At 34.3% G+C, this 24,451-nt stretch overlaps 1 protein-coding gene across 1 annotated transcript in view; it reads left to right on the forward strand.

Annotated features, from left to right (window-relative positions):
* Window positions 1-24,451, forward strand: part of BANK1 (B cell scaffold protein with ankyrin repeats 1) — a 301,747-nt gene that overhangs the window by 52,869 nt on the left and 224,427 nt on the right. Inside the window, exon 3 of the mRNA XM_019738939.3 lies at window positions 20,706-20,860. Coding sequence (XP_019594498.3) covers window positions 20,706-20,860 — 155 coding nt within the window. The remainder of the gene's footprint in view (window positions 1-20,705; window positions 20,861-24,451) is intronic.

A 24,451-nucleotide genomic window follows, 5' to 3' on the forward strand; every position in this document is an offset into this window, starting at 1 on the left:
TGTGATTGTTTCTTAGTGTTTCAAAGCTGTTTAGAAGTTAGGAAAAGGAGTTATACAATTATTATTTTTCTACTTTCCTTCTTAAGAAAGATACTATATAACCTGAAATATTTAATTTTATAGTTTATTTGATCTCAACAAATATATGACACCAACTTTGAATTATGGATATGAATTTTAAATCCAAAGAAAAATAATTAAAATTTTACATTTATTTTTTCTAATTATAAAAATAATGTATGTTCATTGTAAAGAAACTGAATAGTATAGAAAACATAAGCAGGGGAAAAAATGTCACTCAGAATGACTTATACCTACAGGCAATCACTGTTAACATTTTGGCATATTTCATTCCAAAGATAAGTTATTACAATGTAAAATGTAGGCTATCTAAAAGCTAAGAGATCACTTGCCAAATATGTACATGGGATCATTTAAAACAAAATTATAATATGTTTGAGAAAAAGGGCAAAGAATAAGTGGCAAGTTAAGACTATCGTACTGAACATATATGGGAATAACATTTTTTTTTAATGTAAAATGATAGGCCAGGATATCAAATTTTGCCTTTGGCTCAGGAATGGTATATTAACAACTATTCCATGAGAAAATGAAAATCTCACCACAATCAACGTTGCACTATAATGAATGATTCTAGTTTGGGACAAATAGTTCAAAATAATAAAACAAATATTAATATATGGATGCATAGATTTAAATGGTAATTATAATCTTAATTACACAGAATTGTGCAAAATATTGATGTAGGGAGAAGCAAAAGATATCATTTCAGAGATGAGCTACAAACAAATGAACTATTATGAAAAATGGAAGAAGATATAAATTTATAATGATAATTTTTCTGGTACTTGATATGAATAATTATTTCTAAAAAACTCTTTTTATAAATAAATCATAGACTAGTTCTAGATCTAAAAGTTATCTCAAATAATATCTTCTACAGCATTCTTATTTGACAAATGAGGTGATTGAGACCCTGAAACGTTGCATTATTTGTGTGAAACCCAGAGTCTCAGAAGTGGGGAGTAATCTGGGAAACACCATGTGGAGTTAGAACATTAGCTCCTCATTTCCCAAGTCCAGCGCTCACATGGAGTAGTGCTTGTATGAGAAAACATATTACTCTCTCTCATTATTTGTTCATGATTGATCCATTCCTTTGTTCTGAACGTTAAAAAAAAATACTACTTTCTAACATGCATTTATGAATTTCTATGAGCCAACTATTATTATAAGAACTTTATGCACATTTTAACTTTAATCCTCATCAAAGCAATGGAATTTGGGTGCTAGTACCATTGTGATTTTCAACTAAAAATACAAACATAGGAGGGTAGGCAACTAGAAAAAGGCAGGGCTGGAAGGTGGATCAGATACTTTCAGCATCCACATTTTAAATAAATACACTACTACTGGAAAAATTTTGGTTTGATTTGAAAATAATTTTTAGGGTACTTTGGGGGTACCAGACCTTTTTAACTTCTCAGATGTATGCATACTTAAGTCTAATGAGAATGTCCCTAAAATTGTCAAGAATTTTATATTTCAAAGTCTGGCATGAAAACCTGAGGTGGCAATAATTAGAATGAGCTTTGCTGAGGCAAATGTACATAATAGTGTATTCAAATAAAACATATAGCAAGTTCATGATATGTTTTATTTGAATATAATATTATATAGTCTTTCTATTTCAGTTATCTTTTTCATGAGCTAAATGAGCTTCAGAAAGTTTTCCTGTCTGCAATAGTATAACAATTCTTTTAAACTTTAAAAGTAAATAAATTTCTCATTTTTCCATTTGAAACATTTCCTTTCTTAAAAATCCAAGTTGTATTCTTTATCATATTTCAAAATTTCAAAAAAAAAGTATTATCTGCTTTTCCTGGTCTATCGATATTCATCCTCCTCTCATGGTTCTCATTTCATTATAGTAAGATTTGTTTTCATGTTTCCTTGTCAATATTACTTTTCTATTTTATACTTTTTATGATAAATATTCTATCATATTAACCTTGATCTAGTAATATAAAATAGTACTCCACAGTGTCCTTTTTATCAGCATATTAATCATACCATGTTACTCTGATTTTCATGAATTTATATGCAAGACCTGACAATTAAGTTCTCGAACATGTTGCAACAATTTTGCTAACCACTTTTTATATCATAGGGACTATTCATTATGAATTTGTACCAACTAGACAAACAGTTAACTAAGTTTACTATTTGGAAGCGTTGAAAAGGCTGTGAGAAAAAGTGAGACAACCTGAACTTTTCACCAACAATTCATGGCTCTTGCATCACACCAATGCACCAGCTCACATGGCCCTGTCAGTTTTTAACCAGTAAACAAATAACTGTATTGGAACACCGTACCTACTCACCTGAACTGGCTCCCAATGACTTCTTTCTTTACCTGGAGATAAAGGAAATACTGAAAGGAAAACACTTTGATGACATTCAGGACATCAAGGATAATACAATGACAGCTCTGATAGCCATTCCAGAAAAATATTTCCAAAATTGCTTTGAAGGATGGATTAGGTGCTGGTGTCAGTGCATAGCTTCCGAAGGGGAGGTACTTCAAAGGTGACCGTAGTGATATTCAGCAGTGAGGTATATAGGATTTTTTCTAGGGTGAGTTCTCAAACTTCATTGTCTGACCTCAACATTTCTTCATATTAGTCTTTTGATCTCTAGGATATATTTTCTTATTCTTAATTGAAGTGTTACAATCAAGCATTTTGCAGGTTCCTCTTAACATACATTTTGATATTTTGAATGCTTTTATTTCATAATCCTGGAACTCATTTAAATATTAGGAAGGCTTTTTCCATAACCCAGAAAATTTATGTTGTCTATGTCTAATGTGTTTTCCCACTTCCCATACTAGTTATTGCTATGTCTGAATAATTTGTTTTTACTCATTACTCAACTTTTCATAGTTTGTCTTTGAAATATATGTATTGGCTATAAGAAACAATTACCTTTCTTTCAAAAACCTATTTTCCCCTTTGGCTTGGTTGATTTTCTACTAAATAATGGTTTTAGCCAACTGACATTTATTGAGCTTCTCCTATGTGGCAGGCCTTTGGTAGTTACTTGGAGTTAAGATAGAAACAAAGATTATCAGTTACGGATATCAAGAGGTGACTATCTAATGAAACCAACAGGAAAAAGTATGTAAATAATATGATCTATGTTTGTACCCTAGAGCTATGCATGTAGGGACACTGGGAAAGGTCTTACACTGGAAGCAAACATTGATGAAAATGTTGAAAATTAGTTAGGAGGAAAAATGGGACTAGGCACAGTAGGCAAAAAAAGAAGAGCATACAGGAAATTGTTAAAATCAAAAGCAAACGGAGACTAGCCTTGAAGTTTACCTGAGCAGACAAAACCAGTTTAGTTATTAATTTAGCTTAATTACCAGTCACTGTGAAAACACTGCTCTCTCACTATATAAGCTGCTTTGTAACAGTATACCCCAGAGCCTCATTTCTTGAATTGGTTTGAGTACTCTGGGCTTGCAAACTGTTGTTTTGGTGTATGCACAATAAATTTTTACCAATTACTATGTAGGTGATTCATTGGTTTTTATCTTGGCTACTTCTGCATCTTTCACAAAAGAATGAAAGATGATCTTTATGCTCAGGAACTGGGAGATTGGAATAGCTACGAAGAGAGTAGAACTTTGTCAAAGATGAAGCAAACAAAGTGGGTCATTAGGGCTCTTTTCACTCTTAACAGAAGCAAGTCTGCTTGTGTGTGAAGCAAGAGATATATGAAGCAGCCAAGGAACGCTCCTTTACTTTTATTGAAAAAAAGTATAACACTGCAGCCAAGAGTGCAGGGTTTGGTGTTAGATCGTCCTGGATTCGAGTCCAGCTCTATGACCTATGATAATTTTTGAAATTTTTAAAAACTCATTTCTTTATCAGTAAAATCAGAAAGTAACAGTATGCATCTCTTACTGTGTTTCCCCGAAAATAAGACCTAGGTGGACCATCAGCTCTAATGCGTCTTTTGGAGCAAAAATTAATATAAGACCTGGTATTATATTACATTATATTATATTACATTATATTATATTACATTTTATTTTATTTTATTACATTATATTGTATAATACCCAGTCTTATAAATGAGACCGGGTCTTATATTAACTTTTCTCCAAAAGACGCATTAGAGCTGGTCCAGCTAGGTCTTATTTTCCAGGAAACATGGTAGGATAATTGTAAGGATTAAACGTAGTAATGTATATAAACCTCTACATAGGGTATTTGAGACTTAATCCAAACTCAAAGTTTCACGTCTTATTTTTACCCCAACACAAACAGACTTAAGGGTCTCTCTACCAACAAGGTAAGCCCCGAGGAAAATTTCGCTAGGCCTAACTGCCATGAGTCCTTTCTTATTTTAATATATCTCACTGAATCAATGAGACAAGAAGGAAAACCAATTTCTGCCTCCAAAATAGGTAGATTCAGTCTCTGTAATTTTCATTCAAGTTAAGGTAAGGTTATACTTAAATATAATATTTCTGAGAAAGTGAAAGGAAATGAAAGTATTCTTTAAAAGACTGCTTTTATTTAGAAGCAGGCAATTTCAAAGTAATTTTGTCTAGTCACATGAAAATATGAAACTAAAAACTATAACATCCTAAAATTATTTACATACACAGGGCACTGAAGCATTTTTTATTTATTTAATTTGGAAGTTAAAATAAAAGCCTCAGGTACAGATTCCTGATATTGTATGGAAATATTCTTAGATATATCAGTTTAAGATGTTGATTACTATTTAAAATGTATAAAATGCTGGTGGACATTTAAAAAAAAAAACGTACAAAATTAAGTCTGTTGTCTAAGTTCAAGTTCTACTCTTAGATAATTGTAAAGAATTTGAAGATACTTGAAGGAAAAAAAATCAGAAATGTATCAGTCTCCTTCAAGTCACCTTTAGACTTAAATCCTCATTGCCTACGACTGATAGCAATTCCACCAGTTCGGCTCTATAAGAAGAGTCCTTTTCTTCAGCAGCAAGAGTCAATCCAACAACATACAAACCACCCCTGGTAATTCTTTGTAAAATACAACATTCTTGTGAGAGAATTTGGTGAGCAATAAGACTGGTAAACACACACACATACACTGCCATTTCTGTGTCAACTAACAATCCTAACTAGAACATCAATTTAGTGTCACATGGAATGTGACCTCATGTTATTGTAAGAATTAACTCCTTAGATGTTTTCACTGGAAATTTGGGCCATATGTTGATTTTAACAGCTCTGAAACTTTTGTGTCTTTGATTCTATCATATTCCTGTAGTAACTGGCTGTCATATGATGGGTTGAGCTGTGAGTGGGGAAACAGTGTAGTGTAGAGATTGGGGGTCTCTGAGGTCCACCTAGCTAGTTCCTCTTTCACTTCAGCAGTAGCTAGCTATGTGGCTTTGGAAGAGTTAACTTAGTACTCAGAGTCAGTTGTAATAGGACCCTCAACCCTGTATCTCCTTGAACTCCCTGTCAGCCTTCCCAGGTTTAATTTTTTGTTAATGTTTACATTTAAAATTTATTACAGTAAAAACCACATTGCCATTAACCCCCTTCAGAATACTCCCCCTCGATTTGAACACACTTATCCCATTGTTCTTGGCACTTTCTGAAGCAGTTCTGGAAGCTCTCTTTCACGAGTGTCTTTAGTTGCATTGTTGTGGCTGCCTCGATGTCCTGAATCATTTTGACTTTGGGGAAGAGCCAGAAGCCGCACAGTGCCACATCCTGTGAATAAGGCGAATGAGGACACACTGTAATGTTCTTGTTTGATAGAAGTTGCTGTATACCAGAAGCGATGTGTGACACGGAGTGTTGTCATGATGGAGGATGATTTACAGCACACTTTAAAACGCTCCTTCTCTCGACCATAGCTCACACCTGACTGGCTGCACGGAACAAGTTGAAACTTGTCACATACTGTTCCACGTGCCATTTCCCATATTGAAGGTCCTGCATTTCTTTTTTTTTTCTTTTTATTAGTTTCAGGTGTACAAAACAATGTAATAGTTAGACATTTATTATTTATAGCTTTAATTTTTTCTCCAACACTCCCCAGCTTGTGCTCCACTAGGTATTTGACTTCAGTACTGTTTGTCTCCACCACTTTCGATGGCAAGGCTTGGGGAGGAAGGCTCACCTCAGCATTCTGTATGGCACTTGGTATATAGCTGGTGCTTCATAAATGTTTGTTAAAGAATAAAAAACTAATCTATAAGATGCAGGTAATATTATCACCTGCCTCATGGCGTTGTAGAGTATTGTGTGTTATTAATAATACATGCAAAACACAAAGAACAGCACTGAGCACAGAGTAAATATTCAGTAGTTGGTAGCTGTTAACATTTCTGGGGAAGTTAGTTGATAAAATAATGGGTATTCATTTTAGAACAGATCTCTATTTAAAATTGTTTTCCTTTTAGGCAATGAATTGATCTTAGCTTCCCTTTCACTTGCTAAGCTATGACACCATCATTAAAAACATTCTAGCTTCCTTACAGTAACTCAGGGCTGATCCTGCTACATTGGGAGGGGAAAGGTTGGAGTTAGAACCACTTGCTAGGATAATGTAGTCACTCACTGAGGATAGAAGACAAACTCAAGTCCAGTGACAAGGGCATGGAATTTGAAGTAAAAGGGAATATACTTTTTTTGATTTCTTTCATGAGTTTATTATCTAATCTAATTCATTTATTCATGGGAGGGGAAAAAAGCAACTCTGTTGTAACTTGAATCTAGGTAACTTACATGTACAGGCTATATTTCTTACTCTTTTTAAGGGCAGGATCCTCTCTAACTTTTAGTCTACAGAAGGATGTGCCTTCCTCTCTCTTTGTGGTCTGTCTTTCTGCAATCCTGTTCTTGTCCTTCTATTATCTTCCTCCTTTCCCTTTCAGCCACTGAGTCATTCTCCAAGTCTAGCTACTGCACAGGATCATGCCCTCCCCTGTGGAGTCGTTGAGGTCAGATTAGACACACAGGCCTTTTCTTGCTTCCCTGTGCTTACCCCTATGTATTCTCCTGAGGTCTGTCCACTAGGATCTGTAGCTGTGTGTTCATACCTGTATTGAAGGCAATACCAAAAACAGAAACATTAAAATTGTCATGAGTAGGGATGGTTCCCTGAGTCTCAAAGAGAAGACAATTTTAGATCGACCGTTTGCAAACGGAGGTTGGTGTTTCCCTCCTTTAATCCACTTCCCCCAGCTTCCTTTTCAAGCATTTTTTATTGTAATACATTAGTTCTTTCATTATATGAATAATTATTGAGCACCTATCATGTACTCAACAATGAACAAGATAATCAATTCCTCAATCTTCTGGAAACTGAACAAAAGTGTAATGGTTCCAATGATTTGAATGCTCTCCCTCTTTCCTTTTCACCATTTTACATTTAAGGCCTACTTCTGAGAAAGCCAACCTGAACCCCTAATACTCACTTTATCCTAACAACTAACACTTGGTGTTACTGCTCTTAATTAGAATATAGAATATATATATATATATATATATATATATATATATATATATACACACACACACACATATACATATATATACAGACACATATGTATAATACACACATACACACACATATATACATATAAAAATATATGCACATATATGTATATATGTATATGCATGTATATATATGTAGAAAGGGGGGGCATGTATATATCTCCCTAATTAAACTATTTAAAGAGTATCAAATCATTTTTTAAATAATACTGAAATTTACTTATTCAGACCAGAAGTTCTTCATCATTTACTTTGCAAAATTTAAGATTTTGTTGCTGAATTTACTACATATGGCCCTTTTACCTTATTCCTGAGTTAATTGTATGTCTTTTTTAAATTTTTTAACACTGTCTGATACAAAGTACTGTGTTGTCTTCACATTTTTAAAAACTTATTAGAAGAGGACTAAAAGACCCTATTTAGCTGAATAACAAATGGGGGAAGAACAGTTTTTGACTCTCAGAATTTAAGAACTATCTATAAATAGTTTTAAATGGTTGACAGAAATTCAGTATTCTAGCATTGAACAGGGATTATAGTTTTAAGTGTGTATTCAAAGTAAAGTTCATGTATGTGAAAATTTTGATTTCAGAGAGCCATTAGAATATAAAGTACTATTATACCTAATAGTATAAATGCACTTAAGATTGTCCCATTTTAATTTTTCAAAAATATGCATTTGCATTATTTAAACAAAGACTATGAGGGTATATATCAAAATATTAGCTATGTTTATCTCTAGGAAATAGAAATGTAGGTGATTTTATTTTCTTCTTTGTCTTTATCTGTGTGTTCTAAATTATAAATAATGAATATTTATTAAATAAAACACATAAATTTGATTATTAAAATGGAATTGCTGCCATCCTCTCATTCAATAACAGATAAATAATTTCTTGATGATATACATTTTGTCTGACTGACTGGAAAAGTAATATTTATGGTTGTTGAAAGTCTAGTGTATATGAAAAGGATAAAGAAGAAAAAATTTTAAACGAATTTTATTCCCACCTCTCATAAATAATCACTGTTAAGATAATGATCATATTTTTCTTGTCTCATATACACAGAGTATTTGTGTGTGTGTGTGTGTGTGTGTGTGTGTGTGTGCGCGTGTGTGTATTTGTATACACACTGTATGGGGGGAACAATATACAAGGGAGGAACATATATATATACATTCATATACAGAGGATGCCAAAAAAATGTAAACACACTTTAAGAAAGGAAGAAAAAAATTGTACTAAAATTATGCTGATGGTAACCACTTTGAGCACGTCTAACTACAGAAGTCAAAAGTGACTTTTATTCATCTTTTGTTATCGGTATATATTGAGTATTAAAATTTTAATACAGTTTTTTCCTTTCTTAAAATGTATATACATTTTTTGGCACCTTCTGAGTGTGTGTTTATACATGTGTGTATAAACACACACACATGAGGTTGGACAATTAAGTTCATGAAATCATCCTAGAAAAAGTGCTACATACCTCATTGCTGAATATCACTATGGTCACCTTCAAAGTACTCCCTTTGGGTAGAAGCTATGCACCAACACCAACTCCTAGTCCACCCTTCAAAGCAATTTTGGAACTCTTTTTCTGGAATGGCCATCAGAGCTGTTGTCATATTACCCTCGATGTTCTAAATATCATCAAAATGTCTTCCTTTCAATATTTATTTTATCTTCGGGTAAAGAAAGAAGTTATTGGGGGCCAAATCAGTTGAGTAGGGAGGGTGTTCCAATACAGTTATTTTTTTACTGGCTAAAACTCCCTCACAGACAGCGCTGTGTAAGCTGGTGCATTGTCATGATGCAAGAGACATGAATTGTTGGAGAAAAGTTCAGGTCGTCTAACTTTTTCACACAGCCTTTCAGCACTTCCAAATAGTAAACTTGGTTAACTGTTTATCCAGTTGGTACAAATTTATAATGCATAATCCTTCTGATATCAAAAAAGGTTAGCAACATCATTGCAGCAAGTTTGCAAACTTAATGGTCAGACCTCGTACAAGTCACATTTGACTTCTGCAATTACAAGGTGCTCAAAGTGGTTACCATTAGCATCCAGACACTTCTGATTATGGCTAACTACTGCTTGAGCAACATTGATGAAAGTGTCCACTGGTATACATTTTTTGGCACCCCTGGTATTTATACAAATATTAAGCATCTACTATGTGAAAGACCCTACTGTATGTGCTGGAGATATACAAAGGTGAAGAAAAAGAACTAATTGCATGTACTCAGCAGCTTGCATTGTAGATGGATAGACAAAGAAACAGATTAAATACATGATGTAATTTCAGTTGATGGCTTATACTATGATAATGTTACGGAAAGATATCACACAAAGGTATAAATTGTTTCTGCACATTGCTTCTAAATCTTTAATGTGCATTCAAATCAGTGGGGATTCTTTTAAAATGCAACATTCTGATTCAGTAGTCTGGGTTGGAGGCTGGGGATTTGCATTTCTAATTGGCTGTTGGTCTGATGACCACTCTGAGTCACAAGGTATAGTACTATTTCTGTGTAGCAAGCTTGACTAAGAGGTGAGAAGGAAAAGGTACCTTAAAGGAAGAGTGAGTAGTGAATGATGGAATAGGAGAAGGAGAGAGAATGGGGAGGAAAAAGGAGAAAAATGTAATAAACAGAATGGAATGGCAATGCAGGTGAAATGAAACGCACAGGTACCAAAGACAGCTTCTCCTTACATATATTTTGCCTTAGAAGTACCCTGCATGTTATGAACTAAAATTAGAAGACTGAAGTACCAAGAGTAAAATATAAATATACATTCAGGCTAACATATGAGAGAACCTCAGCTGGTAGAGTCTGTGCAGTTAGAGTGCCAAGAAAAAAAAAAAGAGCATTTAAATCAAAATAAGTTTATTTTCTTACTTTTGGAAACCAACATTTGCTTGGCTTGATTGAGCACATTCCTTTTTTATATACTTGGTAGGTAAGAAGTTTTATTATTGTCGTTATTATGTTTGCTTGGAGGTAGCCTTGAATGAAATAGTTCTTATTTTGTGTCCATTATAATGCACCACAGACAACAAAGATTGTTTAAGAATGCTGAGGACTAGACCAATAGATTGGTAAAAATTAATGTCCTTGTACAGTCCACTTGTTTCCTTTTTTGAGGGGGAGAAATGTCCATTTACTTATTTGAGTGGTGGAGAGTATAGTAGACTTCAGTGTGACATTAAAAGTCCAGAAAGGCACTCTAGAATCTGTACCATAATAAGCATACTTAATAAAATCAGCAGAAATTTTATATTATAGAATCATTTACCAAGATTATAAATTTGACAAAAACAATGATGTTCAGTATTGAAATTCCAGCGAAATGTGGCCCTCCTTTCTAAGTTGTAGTTGGCTATTCAAACTGAGAAAGATTAATTTAGACTATTTTGAAAAAAAAAAAAGAAAAGAAAACCATTGCTTTTTTTCACTTTGATATCAGAAATTAGAAAACAAAGAAGGAAACTAACATTGAGTACCGACTCTAGACCTGACACATTATACATATTATTAAATGTAATCAAAATGATCCAACAAGGCAATCACTATTTACCCAATTACATAATTGAGGAAATTGAAGCTTACAGTGCATAGTTATTTCACGAAGTTTAAATTAGAAGACGAGAGGGTTTTTGTTATTTTTTTTAGAATTAAGCATATTTCTTCTAGATTAGTATTTCTGTTTTTTGTTTGTTTGTTTCTTAGTTATGTGTGATGAAAAATGAAGCTTTTGTCTTCAACTATTGTTAGATTTGAAGTCATTGAGTATCAAGGAATAACTTTTTTTCATCAAATCACTATAACTAAAGAAGTTCAAATGTGATAGAAATAAAAGATTCCGCTTTTTTCCAATATTCACCTAGTTTTGTTAATTATCAGAAAATCTGTCCTCATGGCCTCATGAGAAATGAGGATTTAATCATTTGACAAATAAATGGGAACACAATATTTAAAAATCTACACTAAAAATTATGTTTTTTCAAAAAAATAATATTGAAAAGTTTCTATTTTGAAAAGCATATGGAAATCTTTAAAAATTAAATATACCAGTTTTTGCAACTTAATTCATAAAGGAAATTTATTTTTTAGTGCTTTACCATTTTATAATGTATTACTATGTTACTAGTTTAAAATGTAATATTATGGATTGCTAAAAGAATATTCACCTTAGGGTATATATATTATTATTTTCCACAAATATTATTCATTTTAAAAGAGTAAAATTGTTTTTATTCCATGTAATATCTTTTGAAATTGCTTGTATCACCTTAACATGAAGGTAATTTGTGATAAGCTGATTTATTTTATATACTATCTACAAAATAGTGTTCCTTCTTATTTTTATGTCATGACACATAAAAAAAAATCTTTTCTCATATTTCATTTACATGTTGTAGAGAAGAGGAAAAGATATATGTGCTCAATCTGTAATCTTGATTAATTAATTTCTCTAACTGAAGATTGTAGTTCAATCTATAAAATAAATATATTTTCCTAGAAAAAAGAATACACACACACACACACACACACACACACACACACACACACACGGTCTGACAATTAAGTTCGTGTACTTGTTGCAATGATGCTGTTAACCTTTTATTTGACATCAGAGGGATTATTCATTATAAATTTGGACCAACTGGACAAACAGTTAACCAAGTTTACTATTTGGAAGTGCTGAAAAGGCTGCATGAAAAAGTGAGACAACCTGAACTTTTCTCCAACAATTCATGGCTCTTGCATCATGACAATACACCAACCCACACGGCACTTGTCTGTGAGGGAGTTTTTAGCTAGTAAACAAATAACTTTATTGGAATAACCTCCCTACTCAGCTGATCTGGCCCCCAGTGACTTTTTTCTTTACCCGGAGATAAAGGAAATATTGAAAAAAATTTTGATGACATTCAGGACATCAAGGGTAAAACGACAACAGCTCTGATAGCCATTCCAAAAAAACAGTTCCAAAATTGCTTTGAAGGGTGGTCTAGGCGCTGGTGTCAATGCATAGCTTCCCAAAGGGAGTACTTTGAAGGTGACCATAGTGATATTCAGCAATGAAGTATGTAGCACTTTTTCTAGGTTGAGTTAGTGAACTTAATTGTCTGACCACATATAGTTAGAGTTATACACTATGTAGCCTTCTCAGGCTGGCTTCTATCAGTTAGTAATACACTTTTAAGTTCTTCTATGTCTTTTCATGGCTTAATAGCTCATTTCATTTTAGCATTATTAAATAATATTCCATTGTTTGGATGTACCACAGTTTATCTATTCACCTGCTGAGGTACATCTTGGTTGCTCCCAAGTTTTGGCAATTATGAGTAAAGCCATATAAACATCTATGTGCATGTTTTTGTGTGGACATAAGTTTTCAACTCCTTTGGGCAAATACCAAGGAGCGTGATTTCTGGATCACAATGTAAGGGTATGTTTCGTTTTGTCATTAACTACTAAACTGTTTTCCAAAATGGCTGTACCGTTTTGCATTCCTCCCAGCAATGGATGAGAGTTCTTATTGCTCCACATCCTCCCTAGCATTTGATGTTGTCAGTGCTTCAGATTTTGGCCATTCTAATTGGTGTGTAGTGGTATCTCATTGTTGATTTAATTTGCATATCCCTGATGACATCGCAGTGTGAAACAACGTTTCATATGCTTTTTTTGCCATCTGTATGTCTTGTTTGGTGGGGTGTCTCTTCAGGTCTTTTGCCTATTTGTTAATTGGTTTGTAATTTTCTTATTGTTGAATTGAAGACTCCTTTGTATATTTTTAGAACAGTTATTTATTAGATGCATCTTGAAAACATTTTTGCCCCCATCTATGGTTTATCTTCTATTATAATTCTTTGGATATTGTCTTTTGCAGAGCAGTTGATTTTAATTTTAATGAAGTCATACTTATCTATTAGTATTTCTTTCATTGTTCATGTCTCTGATGTTATATCTAAAAAGACATCACCATACCCAAGGTTATCTAGGTTTTCTGTTATCTTCTTGGAATTTTTTAGTTTTGCATTATGCATTTAAGTCTGTATCTATTTTGAGTTAGTTTTTATGAAGGATGTAATATCTGTGTCTAGATTCATTTTATTTTTTGTTTTGTTTTTTAATTATGGATTCCCAGTTGTTCCAGCACTGATTGTTGAAGAGCCTATCTTTGCTCTATTGCATTGCCTTTACTCCTTTGTCAAAGACTTTGTTTATGTGTGGTTCTATTTCTTGGCTCTTTAGTCTGTTCCACTGATCCATTTGCTATTCTTTTGCCAAAAGCACACAGGCTTCATTACTGTTGCTTTATGGTAAGTCTTGAATTTCATTCAGTAGTGTCAGTTCTCCAACTTTGCTCTTCTTCAATATTGAGTGGGTAATTCTGGGTCTGTTGCTTCTCAATATAAACTTTAAAATAAGTTTGTCCTTACCTGTAAAATAACTTGCTGGGATTTTGATTGAGATTGCACTGAATCTATAGATCTAGTTGGGAAGAACTGATAATATTGAGTCTTCCTCTTCATGAACATAGAATATTTCTTTGTTTATTGATTTCTTATTTGATTTTGTTCATCAGAGTTTTGTAGTTTTTGTCATATAGATCTTGTCCATTTTTTATTAGATTTATATTATACCTAAGTGTTTCACTTTTCGGGGAGTGCTAATGTAGATGATATTGCATTTTTAATTTCAAATTCCACTTGTTTATTGTTGGTATATAGGAAAGCAATGACATTTTGTTTATCACCCTTGTATGTTTCAACCTTGCTCTAATTGCTTATTAGTTATAGTAATTTCTTTGTTCATGATTTTGGATTACTTACATAGACGTTATGTCATCTCCCAACATCACAGTTTTATGTCTTCCTTCCCAGTCTCCGTACATTTTATTTTCTATTGTTTTCTTAACTGCATTAGCAAGAACTTCCAGTGTGATGATAAAAAGGAATAGTAAGAGGGGGGACATCCTTGCCTTGTGCATGATCTTGGTGGGAAAACTTTGAGTCTCTACAGCTAAAAATGATGTTAGCTGTAGGTTTTTGTAGATAATGTTTATGAAGTTGAGAATATTTGCTCCATTCCTAGTTTACTGAGAATTTTTATTATGATTTGGTGTTGGATTTTGTCAGATGCTTTTTCTGCATCAATTGATATGATCATGTGATATTCTTTTTTAGTCTGTTAATGTGATGGATTATGGTAATTCATTTTTGAATGTGTTACAAGCATTGCATAACTGAGATAAATCCCACTTGGTCATGGTGCATAATTCTTTTTATTCTTTTTTGGATTTGATTTGCTAATATCTGGTTGAGAATTTTTACATCTGTTTATGAGAGCTATTGTTCTGTAGTTTTCTTTTCGTGTAATATCTTTGTTTGTTTTTTTGTTTGTTTTTTTTTTTTTTGGTATTGGGGTAATGCTTCTCTCATATACAATGAGTTAAGAAGTATTCCGTCTGCTTCTATTCTCTAAAAAAGATTGTAGAGAATTGGTGTAATTTTTTTCCTTAAATATTTGGTAGAATTTACCAGTGAACCCATCTGAGCCTGATATTTTCTGTTTGGGAAGTTTATTAGTTATTGATTCAACTTATTTAATAAACATAGGTCATAGACCTGTTCACATTGTCTACTTCTTCTTGTGTAAGTTTTGGGAACTTGTGTCTTTCAAAGAATTTGTCCTTTTCATGTATGTTATCAAATTTGTGGGCATGGAGTTGTTCGTAGTATTTCTTTATTGTCCTTTTAGTGTTCATGGCATCTAGAGTGATGTCCCCTCTTTCATTTTTCATAGTAGTAATTTTTGTCAGCTCTCTCTTTTTTCTTAGATAGCTTGGCTAGAGGCTTATCAATTTCATTGATATTTTTATAAAACAAACATTTGGTTTCATTGATTATTTCTATTGACTTTTTGTTTCCAGTGCCATTGATTTCTGCTCTAATTCTTATTATTTCATTTCTTCTGCTTATTTTAGATTTAATTTGCTCTTCGTTTCTTTAGTTTCCTTAGGTGGAAACTTAGATTTGATTTTATATCCTTCTTCCTTTCTAACATATGCATTCAATGCTATAAATTTCCCTCTAAACACTTTTGTTGCATCCCACATATTTTAATAAATTGTGTTTTCGTTTTTACTCCGTTCAAAATGTTTTTGTAATTTCTTTTGAGATCTCTCTGTTGCCCCATGTGTTATTTAGATATGTGTTGCTTAATCTCCACATGTTGTGCGATTTTCAAGCAATTTTTCTGTTATTGATTTCTAATTTAATTCCACTGTGGTCTGAGAGTAGGCATTGCATAATTTCTACTTATTTAAACTTGTTAAGGTATGTTTTACGTCCCAGGTTGTGGTCTATTTTGGTGAATGTTCCATGCGACCTTGAAAAGAATGTGTAATCTGCTGTTGTTGGATGAAGTCTATAGATATCAATTATATCCAGTTGATAAATGGTGTTGTTCAGTTTAATTGTGTTCTTACAGATTTTCTGCCTGCTAGATCTGTCCGTTTCTGATACAGTGGTATTGAAGTCTCTAACTGTGATAGTGGACTTGTCTATTTTTCATTGCAGTTCTATCAGTTTTTGCCTCACAGAGTTTAACTCTGCTGTAGAGGCACATGTATATTAATGATTGTTATGTGTTCTGAGAGAATTGATCTATCTATTACTATGTAATGCCTTCTTTTATCTGTGATAAATTTTCTTACTTTGAAACAAGCTCTATTCGAAATTAGTATACCCTGTTTCCCTGAAAATAAGACCAAACTGGACAATCAGCTCTAATATAATATAAGACCCAGTCTTATGTTAATCTTTCTCCAAAAGATGCATTAGAGCTGAATGTCCAGCTGGTTTTATTTTCGGGGAAACATGGTAGCTACTTCTGCTTTCCTTTGATTGGTATTAGTATGGTATATTTTTCTCCATCCATTTACTTTTAATCGTTATGTGTTTTTATGTTTAAAGTGAGTTTCTTTTAGAAAACATATAGTTGGGTCTTATTTTCTGATCAACTCTTTCAATCTCTGTCTTTTATTTAATGCATTTAGACCATTGACATTCAAAGTGATTATTGATATAGTTGGATTAATATCTACCATATTCATTAATGTTTTCTTTTTTATTGCTGTTATTCTGTGTTCCAGTTTTTGTCTTCTACTCTTTTTCTGCCATTTGTGACTTTGATTGAGCATTTTATATGATTCCATTTCCTCTTCTTTCTTGGCATATCAGTTATACTATTTTTTCTACTTTTTTAGTGGTTTTCCTAAAGTTTGCAATATACATTTACAACTTTTGTAATTTTCTCACAGTCCTTGGGTATTCCATTATGGTTTGGATTTTTCTTTTTCAGTCTTTTTTCTATTTGCTTTTCAGTTCTCAAAAATTCTATAGATATATCCTCTAGCTCAGAGATTCTTCCCTGTCATGTTCAGTCTCCTAATAAACCCATCAAAGGCGTTCTTCATTTCTGTTACAGTGTGTTTGATCTCTAACATTTCTTTTTGATTACTTCTTAGGATTTCCATCTCTCTGCTTACATTAGCCATCTGTTTTTGCATGTTGTCTACTTTATCCATTAGAGCCCTTTGGATATTAATGAGTTGTTTTAACTTTCTAGTCTGATAATTCCAACATCCCTGCCATGTCTGGGTCTGATTCTTAATCTGTCTCTTCAAATTCCATTTTTTGCATTTTGGTATGCCTTATCATTTTTTTCAATAGTCAAACATGATATGCTGGGTAAAAGAAACTGACGTAGAAGGTCGTTAGTAATGTCTCATAGTAGTGAGGTGTGGGGGAGGGGAAGCTTTCTATTGTTCTATAATTAGATCTTCATTGTTTAGTGAGCCTATGCTTCTGGACTATGAACCTCACAAGAGTTTCTAAGTTTGTTGCTTCACTTAAGGTGGGACTGGGTGGTTACAATGGGATATAGTTGGGTATTTCCCTTCCCCATGTCGGTTACACTTCAATAACCTCAGTAGGTTAGGCTCTGATTAACTGGTTTCCCTTGAGGGGAGGTCATGTTAAGAAGAAGTATCTCTGTTCAAATATATGGTGATGGAAGGAGAACTGACTCTGGGTGGTGAACACACAATGTGATATATAGATGATGTAATACAGAATTGTACACCTGAAATCTATGTAACTTTACTAACCATTGTCACCCCAATAAATTAAAAAAAAAAAAAAGAAGAAGAAGTATCTGGTGTATTTTAAAATGGTTCCTTTTCTCCAATATTTACTATGGGAATCTGGTCAAACTCCTGGAGGATATAAATTTCAAAATAATGTGGCCCCCTTCCTCTCCCATCCCCACTTTTGCTTGATTCCTTTAGGTTTTAATGCTCAGACTTGTCCATACTGAGCATCAGCATCATTTCAGTTTTCCCTCCTGGAACTGGTTCCTGGGTGGTTTCCACTGCAGAGTCTCTGGTCTGGCAGGCTGAGACTACCTGTATTTGCCTGCCTGTCTCTCCAGCTTTGAGGTCAGCACTTGTGCTGGGTCCATCCTTTTCTAAAGGATGAAAAAAGAGTTGTTGATGTTTCAGTCTGTTTAGCTTACTGTTTGTTAGGATGATGTGGAGACTTCCAACAGTCCTTACACGTAAAACCTGAAACCAGAGGTCCTATTTTTTTTTCTTTCCTAAAATGGGAACCTACTAAATCAGCAATTTTGTAACTTGAATTTTCTTAATTGTATCACAAACTTCTTTCTTGTTAAATATTCTTTGGTCAGATTTTTATTAATGGCAATATCCTTTATCACATTACATATTTCTAACAGTGCCTTTATTGTTAAGACTGCTTCCCATTTTCTGCATTATAAACTGCATTCATAGAGATAAATCATTTTGTACATCTATGATTATGTCCTCAGGGTGAATGTTCTTAATCTAATACCACAGAGAAATTAGCAGAAAACATTAGATACTTCCATGGTGGAATAATTTACACCTCCTTTTAAGGTGTATTAAATACAATCAGCTTTCTTGTTCTTTCTTCAATTCACAAAATGATTGAGCCAATTCTGTATAACCTTTTACTGGTTTGATGTGTGTGTGTGTGTGTGTGTGTGTGTGAGAGAGAGAGAGAGAGAGAGAGAGAGAGAGAGGAGATTTTTTAATGAAAGTGTTTTAAATTGTTAGAGAAATACATGTTTACATGTGTGTTTTTTTTCATTTCAAGCGAGACTAGTACTAGGAGAAATCTGGAAATCCCCAGTGCTTTTGTGCTTTTATTCTATAAATTTCATAAGGCAGGAAAAAAAATTCTATTTGGATGTAGCATGGAGACAGCTTCTTTGTAGAGGGTACCTCATTTATTTCTCTGCTTTTCTGATGGAATTACCTTATGAACCTGATGGCTTCACTTTTTTTTTTTTTTTTTTGGATACAATGAGACCAAAATTCTACCTGTTTCCATCTATATTACCTTGGGCTCTTCTTCCTTTTTATCCTGTCAATATCCTTTAGCCAAAGACCACTAGGAACACACCTGCACTTGAAATATTTGGATATTTTACTATTTCCAGTGAGTAGAGGGCACACCATGGAGACCATAGGGTATCTCAGTAAGAGGGTATTAGAAAAGATTTATTGTAAAATTTAGGCTTGTGTGAAGTGATTTGAGGGAAAGTTCAAGGAAGCATGGCTATCAATTGCTTATGTCAGAAAGCAGGTATAATTTTATGATTTGGTACATTCATGACTTTTATCAAGAAGTAGGGTGACCAGCTATCCCAGGATGCTTGAGGCTGAAGGGTTTCCTGGGGCATAGCATTTTCAGTGCCCAAACCAGGAAACTCTCAGGCCAACTGGGAGGGGTTGGTTACCCTGTCCAGAAGGCAAGAGAAATGAAAAGAGGCTAAGGCTGGAATTGGTGAAGACGGAACTTCACTCCCAGGATTTAGGATTTGGAATATTGGTCATTTTTTGCGGTGTGGTCAATGATCACGTTTTTGCCTAGATTCAGACATGATTATAGAATGGTCTCATCTCTAACTTGATGCATCATGGTGACAGAGGGGCCTTATCTGGCATTGATATTCTGTGAAATTGTTGATGTTCAATAGGAGAACACCAAGGTCTAGATGTAAGTACCAGGCAAGCTCTTAGCGACACCATGGCCTTTACACTGTATCTGGCCCATTTCTAGCTATCAGGGGCGTCTTTCCTTTTTCCCAATTCCCTTCTTTGGGAATTGGAGTGATATTTTGGGGGTTGGCCTAAGAGTTTACAGATGTTATCTCGTTGTGAGAACCTTGATTTCAGCCTCATTGGTTCTGTGCCCTAATTAAATGTTTTGGGCTTTGAAACATTGAGTAATAAAAATGTTATTATCACTCTGAACACATTTTTTTTCTTAAATACAGAAACATGTTTGAATGATTGAGACCAAATGCTAAATTACTAAATGTTAAAATGTAAATAAATAAATAAATAAATACTATTTCTCCTTCTCTGAGATTCAAAATTCACATTAGCATATTTCAATATTATTAGTAACACTGCCATAAAGTAATCAAACGTATTTGATGTGGAACACTTTTCACAGAACACATTAACATTTTGATGAACACTAATATTCCACTATTAAACTAGTGTAGAAATATTAGATTACTTAGTGATGTGTCCTAGTTAAGCTTTTTGTTTTTAAAAACAGGAAATATATGTAAAGGATAAATAATTGTTCTGATTTAAAATGTTCCAATTTAAAATGAAATAAATTTTCTTAACAACAGTTATTGAAAAGAGTTACATGTTTTTCAGATTTACTGTTTTAATAATAAGAGAAAATGTTAAATGGTAGTTGCATTTTTTGGAGAAAATTTTTAACTAGTAGATGAACATATTATACAGTTGCTTTAGTTTAGTTACTATGGGTATAACACTAGTTAAATTGTGAAGCATTATTGTAATTATAAACTTTGGTTCAATTATTTCAGCTAACTTCAACTCAGTACAATTATTCTGTATATTAATCACATCAATTGTTCAGCATTTAGTCTTTATAATGGAGGAAACAATATGGTCTTAGCTATATTATAATTTATGTTTGTGAACTTTTATTTAGGTTCTCAGGACTACCTTCAGGTCAGTATTCCAGCAGACCTAAGAGTGGAACATTCTGGGGAAGTAAGTGAGAGAAAGGAAATTGAAGAATTATCAGAAACTTCAAGAAGCGGTGTACCACTAGCAATGGTGCTTCCCACTGAAATTCCGTGTGAGGTCAGTAAAGATTCCTTGTTATTTATGTGGCTCTATTATTTTAATGGATAATGCTTTTCACTTAGCTATTTTATAATCTACATTCATGAATGTTTGCATTCACTAGAATGTAAACTCCATTGTTACTGGCATTTTTGTCTACTTTGTTCATGGCTGTGTCCTCAGAACTGAAAACAATGTCTGGCGATTAGTAGGCATTTGATACATAATTGTTGAATAATTAGCTACTGGAGAATATATGAGAGCTTAATTTTTATCAACTGTTAATGCATTGCAAACAGATTTACAATCAAGATACTTTGAAGAAGTATCAAGATACTTCAAAGAAAGTTGGATTCATATTAACCAGATTAAAGATTTTATTTTCATAAAGGAAAAAATATTCTTTAATAGAATTTGAAAATACTTGGTTTCAGGATCACCAATTTTTCGATCATAAAACATGTATCAGAGGTCTACATTGCTAAGTGGAAACATTGTCAGAGTTATAAGAGCTGGTCATTTTGGAAATAAAAGTATAATAAAGGGGAAGGTGGGTTTCTGAAGGTGACTATTTGAGCACATGTTGCTGACATTTTTTCTCTCGTATCTTCCTTGAAATGAACAACTGAAATAAGGCTCCTGGTAGAGCTTGACCCTAATCTCAGGCTATGTAACCTCTAGACTAGACCTGAATGCTGGCTCTCAGTGTCTGTGATGTCTTTGAGAGGGAGGAGCCAAAGGTTCAGGAAAGCCTTGGGAGGTTGCATGTGAGGCTCCTTTTGATAGAAGCCAGTGGATTTACCCCACTGGGTGCCAGGGGCTGCATGGTCTGCTTGCTGGGATGTGTTTGGGCATGGACGCTCCTGAAGCTGCTGCTACCAGCAGTCCTGGTGCTGCTGCACATTCTGTGCAATGGGGCAAAATTTAATTCGCCCACCCCCAGACTCCAGGGGTAAGCAGAAGAAATGCTGGTGTAATCTATTACGCTATCAGTTTCAGAGGAACAAGAACTCTTGACAGTATGTTAGAGACCCGAGAAGCCTGAACGGTACAGGTTTAAGGGAACTGGCACAGTCAGGCAAAGAAAAATTGCAACCTACTTAAAGGACTCAAGAGCTCAAGGGAGGAAGATCAAGCTAAAGAATCAGAATGGGTGGCTTCTATTGAGTCAGAAATAATGGAAGAGAAAGATAAATAGAAGAGACCATAATAAAAGAGAAATGAGAACAGTTCTCAAGTACTCAAGTAGGTAAAATCAAACCAGAAAAAGCAAAAAAAAAAAACAAAAAAAAACTAAAACAAACAAAAACCCTCTGGAACTAAAAATAGCTCATCAGGAATTATGCAATGAGTCTAAATGGCTGCTTTAAAAAATGTCTGTAACAGTAAATCTTGAACAATATCAAACCTTCCCATTATTAAATCTGCAGAGAAATAAATATCTAAAAATTAAACCCCACTGCCCTCCAGGCAGAGATCGCTCACTCAGATGGCTGGTTAGGATCAGGGTTCCTTCAATGGCAGCATCATGGGCTATCTTTTATTGACATGGATGTAATTCTTTCAGACCCTCTGAAGTTAAATGATTTCATTTTCAGATTTACTTTGGATACCCTACTTTTTAAGCAATCCTAAGGTCATACAAGGTCACATAAGAATATTTTAGCAACTGCCCCACAGCCTAAACATTCAAAATAAACTAATCCCTGGGCCAAAAATAGTTATTCCAGTCAAAATCTTGTGTTTTCAGAACCTACATCTTAGTACAATCTAAATCTATATGACAATTGCCAAGCACCACGGGAAAAATCATGTGTATCCAAATGAGTGAAAAGCATGTTCCAAATTTGCCAGGATAACATTCAGTCTACACGTATGACAGTTGTGTGAAAGCACAAGCTTTGAACTTGCTCATTTCTGAGATATTTTCCAATTAGTGGGTGAATAAAGACCCCTGAAGAAGATGGCCTCCTCTCCCAGGAAGTGATATTTGACTTGCCTGCCATCTTACAAAATCTAGAAATTTACAACACTGTTGTTGCCAGGCACCAGGTCTTATTTGACAGCCAGTGTCTTTCACACCCAGTGTCTTCAAAATTGTATTACTCTCCCCTTAGAGTGCGGTATTTCCAACGTGCCAACACAGAGCTGACTGAGTTCTCGCTAGTGGCATAACCTTCATCTCTCTGATGAACAGGGATTTAGTTGGGATCTGTCTTGCTGCTGCCTCTTGCTGCAGAATTGCTCCGATCTGGGGACCTGCCTCCAGAGAAGTGTCCTCCCTGTTCCCTCGTCTATTCTGGAGAATCAGCTTTAGAAGCTTATTTAACTGAGGCAGCGGGTGATGCTGCTGCTGCTGCTTTTGAAGCCAGGAGCCTGGGGATATTGCTCCTTCTGCCTGTCATCTTTCCCAGCACCGCGCCTTTGCAGGGACTTTCCATTTCCTGCGCCTTGGAAATCTTGTGTCGCTCGTAAAACAGAAAATACTTTTTCTTCAACATATTTTTGTCATGCCCTGGTGAAGATATACCTCCAGTGCTCTATGTATATATTATTCCCTGTCTCTTTGAGAAGTACCTAGATGAGTTTTAACAGGTTAAATCTACTACTTAGTTTGGCCTCATCTTTTACCATTTCTAAGATCAGCATTTTTTTGTTTTATTTTTGGTAATTTGTTTTTCTAGCATATTCCTCTTGATTTTGCCTTGTGGGGTAATCAATTATGAGAGATAAAAAGTCAGTGAGTTTGAAGTCTGCCACATGCATCCATTATTCACATGAATGTTAGCCAACTTTTTTATACCCATGACACAAATCCCACCTGGGAGGCATTCTACTATGGGAATAACATCAAAATAGGCCAAAACTGGACCTGGTCTGTTATTTGCTAGCTTCTCATCGCTGTGCTGTGTACTACTCTGAAGTCTTAATTTCATTTTTTTTTTTTTTTTTTTGGTGGCAAATTCCCTCAAAGGAGTGGTTTTCATCTGGGAGTGATTTTGCTCCCTTCCCCTAAGGGATATTTGGCAAAGCGTGCAGACAGTTTTTATTGTCACAACTGTGGGAGGGTATAGGGTGGCGGGGAGGCTGCTATTGGCATCTAACAGTTAGAAACCAGGGATGCTGCTAAATATCCTATAATGCTCAGGGTAGACCTTACAGCAGTGACTTTTCTGGTCCAAAAATGTCAATAGTCCCAAGGTTTAATCCTGTCTCAGAGGATAGGAAATACATTTATACCCTTTACAATAATAAGTAACCATCACATCACCTAATAATGGCATCAAACATTCAGTGCTCACTCAGAGACTTCTCTGCAATCCACACAGTTGTTCTATCATCACTTACTAGAGCTGTGTAGTCTGTAAGTAATGATTCCAGTTACTCTTTTATGGATTTTACCTGCAGCTTTAAGAGAGAGCCTCTAAAAGTTTTCCTCGATGGGCCTGCTCAGAAGTACTGTAGTTTGCTCTCTGATGCCTCTTGCCTCTCCTGTTATTTCTGTGAGCCCCTATCACAGGTTAAGTAATAACCTCTACAGTTCTTCTTTAGTAGCACTGGCCCAAAGAGGAGTTAAGAGTGAGCGTATTTTCTTTACCTTGTTTTATC

The sequence above is a fragment of the Rhinolophus sinicus genome, chromosome 1 (assembly GCF_057876585.1).
Source record: "Rhinolophus sinicus isolate RSI-liver-muscle chromosome 1, RSI-T2T, whole genome shotgun sequence".
Classification (NCBI taxonomy): domain Eukaryota; kingdom Metazoa; phylum Chordata; class Mammalia; order Chiroptera; family Rhinolophidae; genus Rhinolophus; species Rhinolophus sinicus.